We start from the raw sequence: 15,448 nt of genomic DNA, 5'->3' as shown, positions 1-15,448 counted from the left end.
TGTCTGAAACTCTGAGGAAATCCAAGTGTAACACATCCCATGCTTGTTCCTGATCAGCCAATCAAATCGTTCAGATGTGTCTGATCTCCCTCTGGTAAAACCATACTGTTTTGGATCTTTCATACCACTAACATTCAAAATACTTCACTATCCGTTCAGTAGATTCCATTGTTTTGCCCAAACTAACTCTCTTGCCACTTTCATGAAAAAGGATGTCTGCCCTTCTCCAGTCCTCTAAAATCACTCTCGTCACCAAAGACTGAATACATCTGTCAGAACCTCTCTGAGCTGCTCTAATATCCTAGCATGTTCCCATAGCTTTGTCCACTTCTAGTTTAGTTATTTCCGGTGTGATATCCACCCCACTGCCATATATATTCCAGTCTCTTCTTCAGTGAGCATGGATCAAAAGTATTTTAACTTTTCTGCTTTTTCCTGATCATCCTTTGCATATTTCTCGTTTTTACTCTCAGTCTTAAAATTCCACCGCTGCATTCCCTCCTTTCACTACCATAACTGAAAAAAAAAAAAAAAAAAAAAGACTCATCACCTTGATATATCACCTTTGTCATTTTTTATTCTGCATGCTCTTTTCCTATCTTGACTACCTACCCTGCGCTTGCCTTAGCTTTTATAGATATCCTTTCCTGACTTCCTGAAATCCCTTTGGATTACTAATCTTTTGACCTTTTCATTCTTATCCACTTCTTTGGCAACCAAACTGGTCTATTTTTCCCTCTTACTTTGATTTCATCTCATTGCTGCCTAAATCAAGCTGAACTCCTTGTGTGCCAATAAAGAATGATTTTGAATCTGAATGTTCTCTGTGGTGTATTGTAATTCAGAATGCGGCGGTCACGCCGTATTCTTAAAATAAATATCTAATAGTGGCTTGCTGATCTACTAATAGATTGCTAAAGAGAGAAATCAAATCTATCCACCGAAGCATTTTAATTCATAAATATCAAGAGGGCTGTCCGACAATACAGAGGTAAGCCAGAGGCAGGAGATACTGGGACTGGGAATGCTGGGGCACTTTATTCTGCAGCTGTGAGGATTACAGATATGACCCAGAGGCAGGAAACACTGAAGCACATTCCGTAACTGCGAGCAGGCTGCCCAGCAGGCGAAGACATAATTCAGAGGCTAGAGACATAGCTACAAAGGAACACTAGAAAACTGCATTCCATAACCAATAGGAGGATGCCCAACTGGCTTAGACATAACCCAGAGATAAAGAATACTGGACAGGAAATAGTGGAGTCATTTATTCTCTAAATGCTAGTAAGACTCCCATCAAGTAGAGCCAGAGACTGCCTAATTCTGCAAAGAATTTCTGTACCTGAATAATACAAACAGGCATCTCTTTTCTGTTCTTAAATAAGTCACATGAATAGTTAAGAATAAGGAAACACCAATCATCATCATCATTTGGGTTTTTTTTTCAATTATAAAATAACAATTTCCTCCAGCTGTAATCGTCTGCCTAAGTGTAAGACAAAGCAGAGAACCTTGCAATCAAAAATAACATTTCATGATTTACAATTTATAAAATTCTCAGTGCTGATTTATTTTTAAATCCTTTAAGCGGTTGTGTATCTCCAAACTCCCACTCAGCGCAACACTCTTAGCCCAGAATGTCTCAGAATGATATCCCTGACACCATGGGGTTAAACACTAGCACATCTGTGAGGTTACTGGGGACGCACTGCCTACCTGGGCTGCTTCCCAGGAGGAGCTCAGGAGATGTGATGGCACTTCTTAAAGTCACTCTCTTTCTCTCTCGTGACTGATTTAATGGCACAGAAATGATGTTCCTTGGATGCAATCTACACATGTTGCTGCTCTGGGACACCCAGCTTACATCTGCTCAGATTACTGGTTAAAAATCAGTTTTTAAAACCGTTACACGCTCCATAACTGCAAAATGGAACACAAAGCTTAGAAGGGGTTTGTTTGGTTTTAATTCTTTTGTTATTATTTCACTCAGTTTGTGCAAAGCTAAGGATGTTTTTTTCCCTTTATCTTTTTGCATTCTTAGTACCCACAGAGCAGCAAAAGAATACAAACAGTGTAGATGAGACCATTTTTTCATTATAGCAATATCATTCACCGGGTGTAACGTCAAACACTCTCATCCAGTTGTAGGGAAGGAGAGGCAACATTTATTTGAAAAGAAATACTAACACTTGATGAGAACATGAAGTCCAGCTCCCTGGGGTTAAATCCCCTTTTCTCTCTCAGGGTAGACCTCAGGATACAGGGGTCAAACCTTCCTGGACGTCACCACTCTCTGCCACTTTCTCCATCAGCTCTGGTTGTGCCAGAAAAGATACCAGTGGGTCATAGGACTCCTGCTCCTTATCGTGCCCATGTGTCTTCTCATGCTTGCGCAAGTCTGAGGAGCTGAGGAAGGTCTTCCCACACTCTGGGCAGGCATGAGGCCGCACGCCGGAGTGAATTTTCTCATGTTTACGCAGCCCTGCTCGGTCAGTAAAAGCCTTGCCGCATTCTTCGCAGGAGAAGGACTTGGTGACTGGGTGCGTCCTTTCATGCTTGCGCAGTTCATGGAAAGAGGGGAAGGTCACCCCACAGTGCCTGCAGGCGGGGACTGCCCCTGCTCCAGACACAACCCCTGCGTTTTCAGCATGTGCCCGCTGGTGCCGCCGCAGTGATGCTGCATCAGCAAAGGCCATATCGCAGTGGTTGCAGCCATGGATCTGAGGAGGGCTGGCAACGTGCGTGCGCTCATGCTTGCGCAGGCTGGATGACACCATAAAGGCCTTGTTGCAGTCTGGACATTTGAAGGGCCTCTCACCCGTGTGCACACGTCTGTGCTTGGTCAGGCTAGATCGCTCGGCAAAGGCCTTGCCACATTCCTGGCACTGGAAGGGCCGCTCACCAGAGTGCACAAGTTGGTGCCGCTTCAGATCCCAAGAGGCCACAAAAGCCTTATCACACTGTGGGCACTTATGTGGCCGCTCCCCAGTGTGAGTGCGCTGGTGCATCGCCAGGTCAGCTGGCTGCCGAAAGGGCTTATCGCATTTGTCGCACTTGTAAGGCTTCACTCCTAGATGGGCTCGCTGGTGCCGACGGAAGCTGGAGGGGTCCGAGAACATCTTGCCGCACTGGGGGCAGAGGAAGGGCTTCTCCCCCGAATGAGTGCGCTGGTGGCTCTGGTAGGAGGAGAGCTGGGTGAAGGCTTTGCCACAGTCCTGGCACTTGTATGGTTTCTCAGCGGCGTGGATTCGTTGATGGCAGGCCAACGAGGAGGAACGGGAGAAAGCCTTGCCACAATCCGAGCAGAGGAAGGGTTTCTCCCCGGTATGGGCTCGTTCATGGTTCCTTAGGTCCTTCAGCTCGCTGTAGGTCTTTCCACAGGTGTTACACTCATATGGTCGGAGCCCAGCATGGCCACGCCGATGCTTGCGGTACACTGAGGGATCGGCAAAGCTGCGTCCACATTCCATGCAGGTGTACGGTCGCTCACCGGTGTGCGCCCGCTGGTGAATGCGTAGCTTGGACGGTGTAGAATAGCGCTTGCTGCACTGGCTACAGCCAAAAGGCAGTTCCCCTGTGTGGCCCGTGGTGTGCACCCGCAGGCAGATGGCCTGCATGAAGGCCTTGCCGCACTCCTGACACACAAACGGCTTCTCCCCCGTATGGCTCCTCCCGTGATTGCGCAGCTCCGACGCGGACTTGTAAGACTTTTCGCAGTGCAGGCACTGGAAGGGACGAGCAGCTCGCTGGCGTCGCGGCAGAGGCCGGGCTTTCTCGCTGCCAGCATGGGAACAGCCAGTGTGACGCAGAGCCCGTGGCTCGTTGGGGAACGTCTTGCTGCAGGTGAGGCACTGGTAGCGACGACCCACCTTAGTGTAGCCCAGGGACGGAGGCTCAGCAGCAGGAGCTTGTTCTGCCTCTTCTCGCTCAGTCTCCGTATTCTGTAAGGATTCCATCTTATGAGGCAGTGTTTTCTGCAAATCGCAAGACAGGAAATGCGGGTGATAAAACAACAGCACACCCCCCTAAAAAATAACCTAAACATTTATAATGAATTGTAGAGATCTAAGCTCTGTGACACCATGCTATTACCAGGATTTTCCTGCCGTTCACAATTTCTGTCATGTCACGCTTCCCCCAGGATTCCTTGCTAATTGGGGCCGATGTCTGAGCCTACCATGGGGATTTTCACTCACTTTTTAGTGTGGGTTTTTCATTATTAACTTTGGCTTGGCATGTAGAAAGGGCTTCAGCGCCAAAAACATGCGGTTTGCAAAACCCAGGGCAGGCTCAGCACATTGACGCAAATTGCAGGGTAATTAGTTCCTACTTTGTAACGCAAGGAGGTGTGCGCCTCTGGGAAGCTATCTAGTGCGTCTCCTGCTATCGTGGGAAATTTAACCTCTGCTCAAAGGCAGGATTTTGCAGGAAGGTTTATCTTCTTCCCCAGCATACTGAACTCACTCCCTGAAGGTCTGGTTCAGTGGGCCAGGCCGTCCGGGTCCAGACCTGGGGGGGGGTCCTCCCTCCCTTGTTCACCTTTTAAATGCTCAAATCGGCAGGCCTGCCTCTCAAGCCCCTCCCACTCCCCTTAGAAAATAAAAGCTCACGTGAAACTCCCCAGTCCCTACCCAGGAACCCCTGCTGGAGAACCTCCTCCGACAGGATTGTTCCCGATTGCTCCTTTCACGGTCATAAGTCAGTGAGATGACCAATCCCCTTTCGTAATGCTGTCCTGACAGGGGATTGTCCCTTTCACTGACTGTGGAAGGACCAGTCAGGAACAGCCCTGCCAGAGGAGGTTCTCCGAAAGGGTTTCCTGGTTGGACAGGAGAGATATAGGGGGGGGGCTGGAGAGTTGCACATGCCCTTCATTTTCTAAGGGAAGTGGGAGGAGGACAGGCCCTGGGCCTACCGGCCAACTTGAGCCTTTGAAAGGTGAGTGAGAGGGAGAATCCCCAGGTCCAGACTCAGACCTGGACCATCTAAGCCCGCAGGGCCAGATCTCAGGGAGAGGTTTCTGGATACTGGGGAGGGAGCTAGGACATGCTTTCTTTCTTTTTTTAATAGACCAAGAGCAAAAAAAGCATGCTTTTACAACTTAGCATGCTTTTTTTTTCCACTCCTGGTCTATTTGCATGTCATTAACTTACGGCATCCTGTGGGGACCGCGACTCTCAATGCCCACGTTAAATAAAATCCGTTCTAAAATCTAACTCCAGTCACAGCGCAGGTTTTATTACATCAACTCTACTGCCACAGTATCCCCAATTTTTTTGTAAACAATACACATTTTTCTTTTCAGACTTCTTGCATATATTATGCACAACAACAATAATAGGATCATGCTTCACAGCACTGATGTGTGAAAAGCAGGAACGGAGACACCCCGGAGGTAGACAGTCAACAGCATATTTCTGGTGTCTCAAACCCATATACAATGCTGATGGATCCATCCGTTACCCCTCGCAGCTGAAGAGTGGAAAAAAAAGTAACTACTCTTTTTGGCAATTCCTGGACCTCTTCAATATCCTTTTCTTTTACATGGAAAGGAAGGAGGGGGGACATGGGAAATGGGGTGGGGAAGACACATTCTAGGACTGTATTTATTTATTTATTTTAATTCTTTTATATACCGACCTTCATGACGGGAGTCATATCAAATTGGTTTACATGGAGGGAGGGCCTAGAGAGGCCTTTGCTGTATTTATTTAATCCTGTGTAAACTTTCTTATTACCATACAAACGTTTTTGTTGAATTATTTGAAGGCTTTTTTTGGGGTGGGGGGGGGAGGGGAGAAATCTTAGCTAATACAAACTCTGCTTGTGCGTTACATTGCCCCTGTCTGAGGTGGCATTCTGCTATGAAAGACTACTCAGCCCTTAAACCTTTGTATCAATTTTTGCTATCCAGCTGAAACAAATACTATAACCAAAATTGTATGTCTAGGATTGGAATTCTGTGATCTACTGCTACCTATCGTCACTTCAGTGAAAGCCGTAATTCCTTCCTGTGTTAATTTCAAAAGGTTATTTCCTTACAGAGACCATTCATTTTCCTGTTGATTAAGCAATTTCTGAAATTCTCTAAGCTGCTCCCCTTAGAAACTGCCAGGTTGGCTAGCCATTAATGACAACATAAAGACCCTTACTGGCTATGATGTCACATGTAATAATTGATTTTCCTCTGTACATACAAGTTGGCCTCTTTCTGCCCATTGTATAACTCCGCCTGTACCACCTCATGGTACTGTTCCTTTCGCCTTCCTACTGCTTCCCTTCGCTGCTGTCGCTCTCTCTCCTATCTTCCTCGGTGCTCCCCTCCCCCCTTCCCCTGTTTTGTTGTACTTTCCTGCCTTTCTTCAGTTATTATGTAAACCAGCGTGATGTTCCCACGAATGTCGGTATAAAAAAAAAAGTTAATAAATAAATAAATAAAATAAATAAAAATGAACGATATCAGATCCCGGTGTGTGCATATGAAATGGTTTGGGACACTGACTTGGGGCTATGTATGTGGGAGAGGGGCAATGTATGGGAAACTCCCATCCCTGTCCTCCCAGTCCTCCCTTCTGTAATGAGGAGGGGAGTCTAGCAGAGGTCTATGAAGAGGCTCTAAAGGTCAGTGCCTAATGCAGGAAAATTCTAGAGACGGCCTGCAGTGCTAAAGATTTGCTGCCTCCCGCTGCTCAAGCCAGGCCAAGACCCTATAGGGGATGCCCTCCTCTCAGTGTTATCAGGGTGGGGTTTTTCCTTAAAAGTTGCCAGCCCTACAGGGAAGTAAGGGGTGTAGAGGGGAGAAGAAGGAGATGATGGGGAGAGAGCAAGAGTGGGACACTGAGCAGAGCATGGAGGGAGAGACACTGGGCGGAGCATGGAGGGAGAGACACTGAGCAGAGCATGGAGGGAGAGACACTGAGCAGAGCATGGAGGGAGAGACACTGAGCAGAGCATACAGAGGGGGGGTGGGGGAGAGAGACGCTGGGCAGAACAAGGTACAATTAGATCTTACCTGATGATTTTCTTTCCTCAAGTCCTGCCAGTCCAGTCTTCACTGTGGGTTTCGTCCCCCTACCAGCAGACGGACGCAGAGTTCCAGACCTCTCCCCCGAGGTTGGTTCACCAGGGAAGGAGTCGGTAGATTCTTGACCAAAAGACCTCGTCATCCTCCTTTCCCCTCTATTCCAGCTCATCTGTGTTCCACTTTTTTTTTTTTGTTACTTCCCATAACATTAAAAAAAAAAAAAAAAAAAAAAAAAGCGTGCCGAGCACTCTTGTTCAGGGGATCCTGCCTGGCCAAGCAGCCCTCCTGCTTCCCCTTCTCCCCCCCTCCCCCACCTGAATACTTACCTTTGCTAAACAAGCAAAGAAAAGGGCAACATGAAACAGAACATTGTTTGAACCCATCTGTGGCCTGAAATGTGACTTGAACAAAAAAAAAAAAAAAGCGAGATAAGGAGAAGGAAACGGGTGTGCTCTTGTCCCTTACCCAGAGGGGCTGTACTGATTGTTGCATAACTTCCCCCCATTTCCCACTGGATTATCCCACTAATCTTTTGGTACCATTTAGTAGGCCATTCAATTTGGAATTTAACAGTACCTTACACATTACTTACATTTATTGTTTATGGCCAGAACATACAATAGCAAAAAACAGCATCAGATTGACTGTATTAAGTGTACTGCATTTCGGGAGAGATGTGATGCTGGAGCAACCTTTATTACAAAAAAGTGGATTAACAAAAAATTAGGTGGAAGTGGAAGCTGAGTTCAGAGGACATGGGGCAAGACTGCCAACGAGCGATTTACAGAATTAGGTGACGGTCGACTGATAAAATTGTCTCAAAAGATTATTGAAAATTCCAGCAACAAGCAGAAAAAGCTGTTATCAGGTGGAATGAGCGATTTTGGATGAGAGGAGGAAAAATGTTGCTAGAGGAACAATTTCATCATTATGGAGTCAAGGCTGGTATCCTGGCATCTCATATTGTTTTGAAAACTATTGAAAACTGAAACCCATATCCAAGACAGGTTCTGGCTGGCAAATTGGTTACGAAATTGGGCTGAAGAGGATTTCCTTCATTTCCAACAGATTTTTCATTTCATCAATTTGAAAACCAGATTTTCAAAATGATAAAGAGTTTGGTCAAAAACTTTGAATGAAATAGCGACGAGAAACATTATTGCCAAATAGTCAAAAATCCTGCTTGCATTGGTCTTTTTATCATGTTCACAGTGAAGAAAATGTTGTGGGTAATTAAAGAACGTGGGGAATCTTGGGATGGCACCTATTTTCGGAATATGAATTTAGCTGAAAATGTTATCCCATTTGTGAGTGATCCGGAAAATGTTTTGGTAGTAGGCAAAGCTACTTTTGTCCATAATAAGATGCCATGCACGCAAGCAATTACTACTTAAAGAAAATGGCAATGATTTTTGGGGTAATGACGTTTGGCCAGGGAACTCTCTAGACGTGAATGCTATCAAAAACATAGATGCCATTATTAAGGATGAAGTGGAGAGTTTAATGTTTAAGGAAAGTGGTCAGGAACGTTATTCCACTGAAACATGTTGAAATTTGGGCACACCAACTATTAATTATATGCTGTTTAATTCCATTTTGAATGCTGATTAAAATGGTCTACTGCATGTTTCTATCAGATTTCCAGTTGCAGCTGCAAAAGGGGAGGCAAATGTTATGCAACATCCGGTACTAATACGGTCATTGACTATGGGCTCCCCAAGGTTCCCTCCTGCCCTCACCAGATATAAATATTCTTGCTTCCTTAGGCTCTCTTTATTTTCTCTCTTCTCTTTTTTTTTTGTACCACTCTGGGTGTGATTTTGAACTGGTCTGTAAGGATCTGAGGAAAGAAAATTAGCAGGTAAAATCTAATTATATCTTCCTCTTTGTCCTCTGTGGGATGTATCTGAGCTGTTCTAATCCTGGGCTGCTTCCAGGATTCCCATCGCAAATTTTATGTCCTTTTTCATGGAGATGCAATCTATACTGCTTTGTAAATGTGTGCACTGAAGCTCACGTAGCTGCCCTGCAAATGTTGATGGGTACTACTAATCTGAATTCTGCCCAACAGGATGCTTTCACCCTTGTTGAGCGTACCTTTAGGATTCGCGGCACCTCCCTGCCATTCACTATGTATGATGAAGCAATGGCTTCCTTGACCCATCTTGCGATGGAGGCCTTACTTAGAAGCTGCCTCTCCTTTGCGTTCCCCTGTGTACAGAACAAATAGCCTATCTGACTTTCTGAACTTGTTTGTGGCTTTTAAATATTTCAAGGAGGATTCCTCTGATGTCCAGAAGCTATAGGTCTTCCCCTTATCTACGTAATTTGTCTTTCTAAATCCCGGCAGGCTGAGGTGGAATTCTGACACCACCTTTGAGAGGAAGGATGGGAACTGGCCCGATTACCACCTTTTCTTTTGAGAATGACAGACGTGGTTGCCCAGCATGTCAGGGCTTGGATCTCTGATATTCTTCTTACTGGGCATATTGTTAATAGAAAGGCTGCCTTCCAGGTTAGGTCCCTTAACTGGATCTTATTGAGAGGCTTGTAAGGGGCTTTAGCTAATACCCTTAAAACAAAGTTCAGGTCGCATGCCATTATTACAGGTTTGTTCAGTGACCGTGGGTGCTTCAGCAATGGATGAGCCATTAATCTGTCTCCTGTAGCATGTGATTACTGCCACCTGGACTCTTGTCCGGGCCATCCTGTAGGAACTGCAATATCACTGCTGTATTAGCCTTTCCTTGTGACCTTTGTGTACACCAATGCTAAAAGAGCCTCCAGATTCTAACATAGGTTAGGTGATGTCAATCTCTTCCTTGCTATAAATTAGGGTTGCGAGCTTTGTGGAGTAGTCTCTTTTCTTGAATCTGTCCCTCTCAATTGCATGCCAAAAGAGAGAATTGCACAGGATGTCCCATTTTGACTGGTCTTTTTTTCAAGCGGCCTGGTAATAAGCTGAACCTGATTGGTTGGTTCAACTACCCTCAATTTCAATAGCTCCGTGTGCCATGGCAGTCTTGGCCACTATGGTGCCACGAGGATCACTTGCCCCTGGTGGCCCTCAATTTTGTTTAAGATTCTTCCTATCATGGGCCAGGGGGTGGGGAAGAGACGTAAAGCAGAGGTTTGATGGGCCACTCCTGAGTTAACACATCGATTTCCTTGGACCCCCATTCTCTTTTCCTGCTAAAGAAGTTGACTGCCTTGGTATTGCTTCTTTTGGCCATCAGATCTCACTGGGGGTGTCTCCAATGGGTTGTTATTTGGGAAGGAAGCCTAGTGGTTAGAGCACTGGGTTATGAACCAGGAGACCAGAGTTCGAGTCCCGCTGTCGCTCCTTGTGACCTTGGGCAAGTCACTTTACCCTCCATTGCCTCAGGTACAAAAAACTTAGATTGTAAGCCCTCTGGGGATAGAGAAATACCTACAGTACCTGAATGTAAACCGATGTGATATCTCAGATCGAATGTCGGTATATTAAAATAATAAATAAATAAATAAATTTGTGGAGGAGGCATTTCACCATTCTCCTGGGTTGAATTTTTGTTGACTTAGGAAGTCTGCTTGTGCATTGTCCATGCTGCTATATGGGCCGTTGAGATATCTTGAAGAAGCTCTTCCGCCTATGCCATTAGCTGGGATACTTCTATCACGTCTTGTGAACTTCTGGTTCCTCCCTACATGCTGATATAGATTACTGTCATGGTGTTGTTAGCGAGGACTCTGACTGGGTTCCCCTCCAACCTCACTCTGAAGTGAGCTATGGCTAGGTGGACTGCCCTGGTTCTAGCCTGTTGATAGAGAATTCTCTCTCCTTCTGTGACCAGGATCCCTGTGTCACTTGTCCATCGCAATGCATCTCCCAGACACTGTTGCTAGCATCTGTTGATAGAAGGATCCATTGTGGTGGTTCTAAACTGGAGACTTTAATAAGACTGTCTCTCCCTTGCCACCATTGGAAGCTTTCCTTTATGTGACTGGAAGCACAAACCTTTGATCGAAATCTTGGCTCTGCAGGGCTCCACTGGCTAGCAGATACTTCTGCAGTAGTTTCTTATGTGCTTTTGCTCAAGGCACCACTTCAATGGCTGCCATCACTGACCCTAGCACCTGCAGATAGGATCTTGCTCTGGGCTCCTTGGTGGATAGTAACATTTCCATCTACTGCTGAACTTGACTAGTCTCTGTTCCAGTAGGAAGTGTCCCCTTGTTTGTGTCAAAGAGAGCCCCAGATACTTGAGCATCTGGGAGTGGTATAAAGTGATTTTTGAGCTTGTTCACTATTCACCCTAGCTTTTCTAGTTGTTGTACGACTCCTCCTGTTGCAAGGGTCCTCTCCTGCTGACAGTCTACTCTTATTAGCCAGTCATCCAGATAGGGATGGACTCTGATTCCTTCCTTGTGTAAAGAGGCTGCTACCACCACCAGCATCTTGGTGATGTCACTAGCCCAAAGGGCAGTGCCTGAAACTGGTAGCGATGGCTCAAGACTGTAAAACACAAGAACTTCTGGAAACTCTCTCATATCGTTCCATCAGATCCAGAGAGGAAAGAAACTCATCTTTTCATACTATGGCTTTGACCGTCGCCAAGGATTCCATTCTGAAATTTGGACTCCTTAGCAACTGGTTTACCTTTTTGAGCTCCAACACCAGGCGAAATGAACTGTCCTTTTTCGGGACTATAAAGAATATGGAGTATGTCTCTCTTGGCTGGGGTTTGAAATGATTGCCCTAAGGTTTAACAGCCTGGTTACCGAATCCTGAACTGCCTTTTTGCCCTGCTGCATGGTGATAGGACGGACTCCTCTCCTTTATGGTGTCTTTAGATCCAGGTAATATCCCTTTCTTATCATACCAAGGACCCACTGTGACCTATTCTTGATAAAATCCCTTCAGCCTGCCCTCTGATTTGTGGGAGTACCGAGTGGACCCACGTACCATCATTGCACCTTGTAGGGGGTGACTTTTGCTACCAGCATTTCTGGAGCCAAGCCTGGCTCCCCAAAAGGGCTGCCCCTGGGCCCCAGTCTGCCTTCCCAGCTAGTCTGGAGGCTTGACCATCTAGGCAACTGCCAGCCAGTACTCCCTCTCTGTGACTTTCTGCTTCTGCCCTCTGGCAGTTTCAAAGGTCTGGACTAAGTTCTTCATGAGATTTTCCAGGTCCTCTCCGAAGAATAATTTCCCTATAAAAGGGGAGCTTGCTCATCTTGGTTTTCGACATGAAATCTGCTGTTCAATTTTTCAGCCATAGCAACTGCCTGGTGGTGGTGGCCTGCTTGGCCAGATCGTACAGGGCATCTGCCATGTTGACTACCACAGACTCAACTTCAGCTCTGTCTGAGCTACTGTTTTGGGATCCTTCCCCCGAACCCCTCTGGGAGTCGCTGCAGCATATAGAGCAAGGCCCTCCCTGAGTATCCACCACAAATCGCTGTATGCAGTGCTAGACTGGTTAGTTCAAACGCTTTCATGAACAGGGTCTCAGTCTTTTATCCTGCAGGACCTTAAGGGCTGCGCCCTGCCCTCCCCTCCCCCTCCCCCTCCCCCCTTGACCAGAAAAGTGATCTTCTTTGAGTAGACACAGCGCCTACTCTGGGTAGGGATAGTAAGCTATCCCTCCCTGCCTGGTCCATCATGCACAGTCTCTCCAAATTTTTCCTGCTACACAGCCTCAACTCTGGGACCATCTATTTGGCTATCATATCATGAATTGTGGAGTGGATGGGGAAGGCTTTTGTTGGCTTCTTAATGCCGTGAGGATAGGGTTGACTTTCGGCCTTGAGTCTTTAAGCTGCTCCTCAGACAGCCTATGGACCTGGGAGACAGAGGAAATAAGGACTCCTAATTCGTCCTCTCTGAATAATTGTATGGCTGAGTCATCCTGTTCTCTCCCAGTGTCTTCCCCTTTCTCCTCTTCCTCTAGGAAATCTCCCTGTGAGGAGCCCTCCTGTGAGAACCTGAGTTTTTCACCCTCTCTAGAGTCAAGCTTTCGTTTCTTCTCTCTGGAGGAATGAGGTTGTGGGGATTTCTGTTTGGAGCTGCCTCGGTACATAGGCCTGCCCTTCATTTCTCTGTAGGCTTTGTGCATCATTAGCAGAAACTTCATTGAGAACTCCTCCTCCTCTGAAGCAGCTGGAGAGATGGTGGGAGCCTGACAAGCGGCAATTTCCATCTTCTTTGTGTGTCGGTAATACCGGGCTAGCGGGCAGAAGATCCTTCCCCCCACTGCAATCTCCCGCGGTTATCTTAGCGGTGCCATTGCAGTTGCAGCAGAACAAACCCACCCCCACAAAAAAAGAGGCACTTTCTCCCCCTCTCCATCACTGCGGTTTACCTTCGGGGAGGGAGTTCAGGGCTTCGAGCCAGGTCTGTGGTATTTGGCTTCTAGGCCTATTTATCGCTGCCTCTGCACCTTCTCATTTCCTTCCTCTGTGCTCAGGAAATACAAGGCCACTGGCCTGATCATCTGCGGAGAGGGAAAAGTGACCCTCTCGTCATCCCAAGGAGGAGCCCCAACCCAGCCCTGGGGAAATAGACTTCAGGGAAGCCGTCGCCACTGGCAAATTGTTCTGCTAAACCAGCTCCACCTACCATCTGCAGACGCAGAGAACTACTGACTCCTTCTCTGCTGAACCAGTCTATATAGGAGGGTATCTCAGGGAAGAGGCATTGGCAGAGGTCTGGAACTCTGTCTCCATCTGCTGGAAGGGGGATGAAACCTACAGTGAAGACTGGTCTGGCAGGACGAAAAGAGTTGGCGAAAGACACTAGGGCTGAACCTGGGGAGACACACTGGGAGAGAACATGGGAAGAGAACAGGAGAGAGACACTGGGGCAGAACAAGGGAAGAAAAACTGGGGTGAAACAACAGGAAAACCACTGGGATGAAACAAGGGGAGAGAGCAAGTGAGAGACACAGGACAAAACAAGGGGGAGAGAAAACATTGGCAGCACAAGGGGAAAGAGAAACAGGCCTGGATTTAGGCATAGGCAATTGCCCAGGGCACCAATTTTGAAAGTGCCATATATCCAGACCAAAGAGGAGCCTGCTTCAGCTTGCTTTAGGTTCATGTGCCAGCAGAGCTTCAAAGGCATGCCACTGTGGCACTCTGACTATGGGCACCAAAATGTTAAATCGGACCTTGCAGAAAGATAAGGTTGGTCAGAGCATTGGCTAGGAGTGAGTGAGAGACCCTGGGCCCACAGCTGATTAGAAAACAGAGTTTAGCTGGGCCTTAGCACACAGCAGAGAAAAGGGGTAGAGTGTGCTAAAGATTATTATTGGTAGTAAAAAAAAAAAGTGGCTTTTTGTTATTGCACACATTTTGATTTCTAGTGAAAGGATGGCCACCCCTATTTAAAAAAATGACAAAAAGCTACATTCCTGTAATGCCATTACATGACCATAAACCTCAAAACACTGGATATATCCTGATGAAAAAGCACTTTATAAAACTGAGTCACTCCCTTCCCTTGTACTGAATCCCACATTCTGTGCAAAACATATGACTTAGAAAAAATACATTTATTAAAGAGAAAGATAGGAGCAACATGGCTAGCTTTAGGACCGGAGGTAGCTAACTAGACATTTTTAATCACATGTCTCAAATTATCTGACAAACATTAACAACCATATCTTTTAAAGCTCTACTTACCGAGCTGCTTTTGACACCCACAATAGTATTTTTCAATCTTACAAGAAATGACCATTTTATTAGAATGAGGCTTACCTTAAAGACACTTTTCCAGAGTTAATTGTTCTTGTTATATATTTTTTTTCAATGGAAGATGTAATTATTTTCTCTCTTTGCGGGTCCTCACATCAAGAATTGTTTGACATAAACAAGAAAAATATTGTTTCCAAGATGAAACAAAGCAGGAAAATGGCTGGCTTTAGGACCAAGACGTGGGAAGCAGACAAGCAAAAAAAAAGCATGCAGAAAGAGACTATGGTGTGCTCCCTCAACCCTGGCTTTTATTATACCAAAGTGGGTTGTTATTGTAAGAAGAGGATGGTATACCCATGCATTCTTTTTGGAAGAGAGATGAATTCTTTTGTTCTTCTCCCCCCACCTCCGTGGTTGATTCAACACCTTCCTTCCCTATGTTTTTTAGCAGCAAGGAGGAGCAAAGTTGGCAGTCTCTAGGATCCGGGGAGGGAGCAGACAAACAGGAAGAGGATGTGGTTTAAATTCATCTTTCCGTGGTCGCAGTGTGGCTAGCATGGGCTATTTCACCCCTACTTGGGTTAGTTTTCTTCCCGTTTTGTGGGAAATATCTATCTATCTATCTTTTTTGAGAGAGCTGGGTTAGTTTTGGACTGGATAACTGCGTTTCAGCAGCCCTCTATGTTGCTGGCGCCTTTTTCCTTTGCCTCGGGCAACCCAGCCAATAGTCGCAGAGTGATGACGCATCGG

General features: G+C 46.2%; 1 protein-coding gene across 1 annotated transcript; it reads right to left on the bottom strand.

Moving 5' to 3' along the window:
- Positions 1-1,019: 1,019 nt before the first annotated feature.
- ZNF668 (zinc finger protein 668) lies at positions 1,020-14,896 on the bottom strand. The gene is made up of 2 exons (XM_029606894.1): positions 14,762-14,896; positions 1,020-3,974 (listed from the first exon to the last, which is right to left on the bottom strand). The coding sequence occupies exon 2, from the start codon at positions 3,954-3,956 to the stop codon at positions 2,253-2,255; it is 1,704 nt and encodes a 567-aa protein (XP_029462754.1). The 5' UTR covers positions 3,957-3,974; positions 14,762-14,896; the 3' UTR covers positions 1,020-2,252.
- Positions 14,897-15,448: the final 552 nt, after the last annotated feature.

This window comes from Rhinatrema bivittatum, chromosome 6 (assembly GCF_901001135.1).
Source record: "Rhinatrema bivittatum chromosome 6, aRhiBiv1.1, whole genome shotgun sequence".
Classification (NCBI taxonomy): Eukaryota; Metazoa; Chordata; class Amphibia; order Gymnophiona; family Rhinatrematidae; genus Rhinatrema; species Rhinatrema bivittatum.
The sequence above is the reverse complement of the archived record's forward strand: the minus strand, read 5'-3'. Positions and strand labels throughout refer to the sequence as shown.

Bases quoted from the DNA above. Each gene is read 5' to 3' on its own strand.
- ZNF668 (XM_029606894.1), bottom strand. From the start codon at position 3,956: ATGGAATCCTTACAGAATACGGAGACTGAGCGAGAAGAGGCAGAACAA.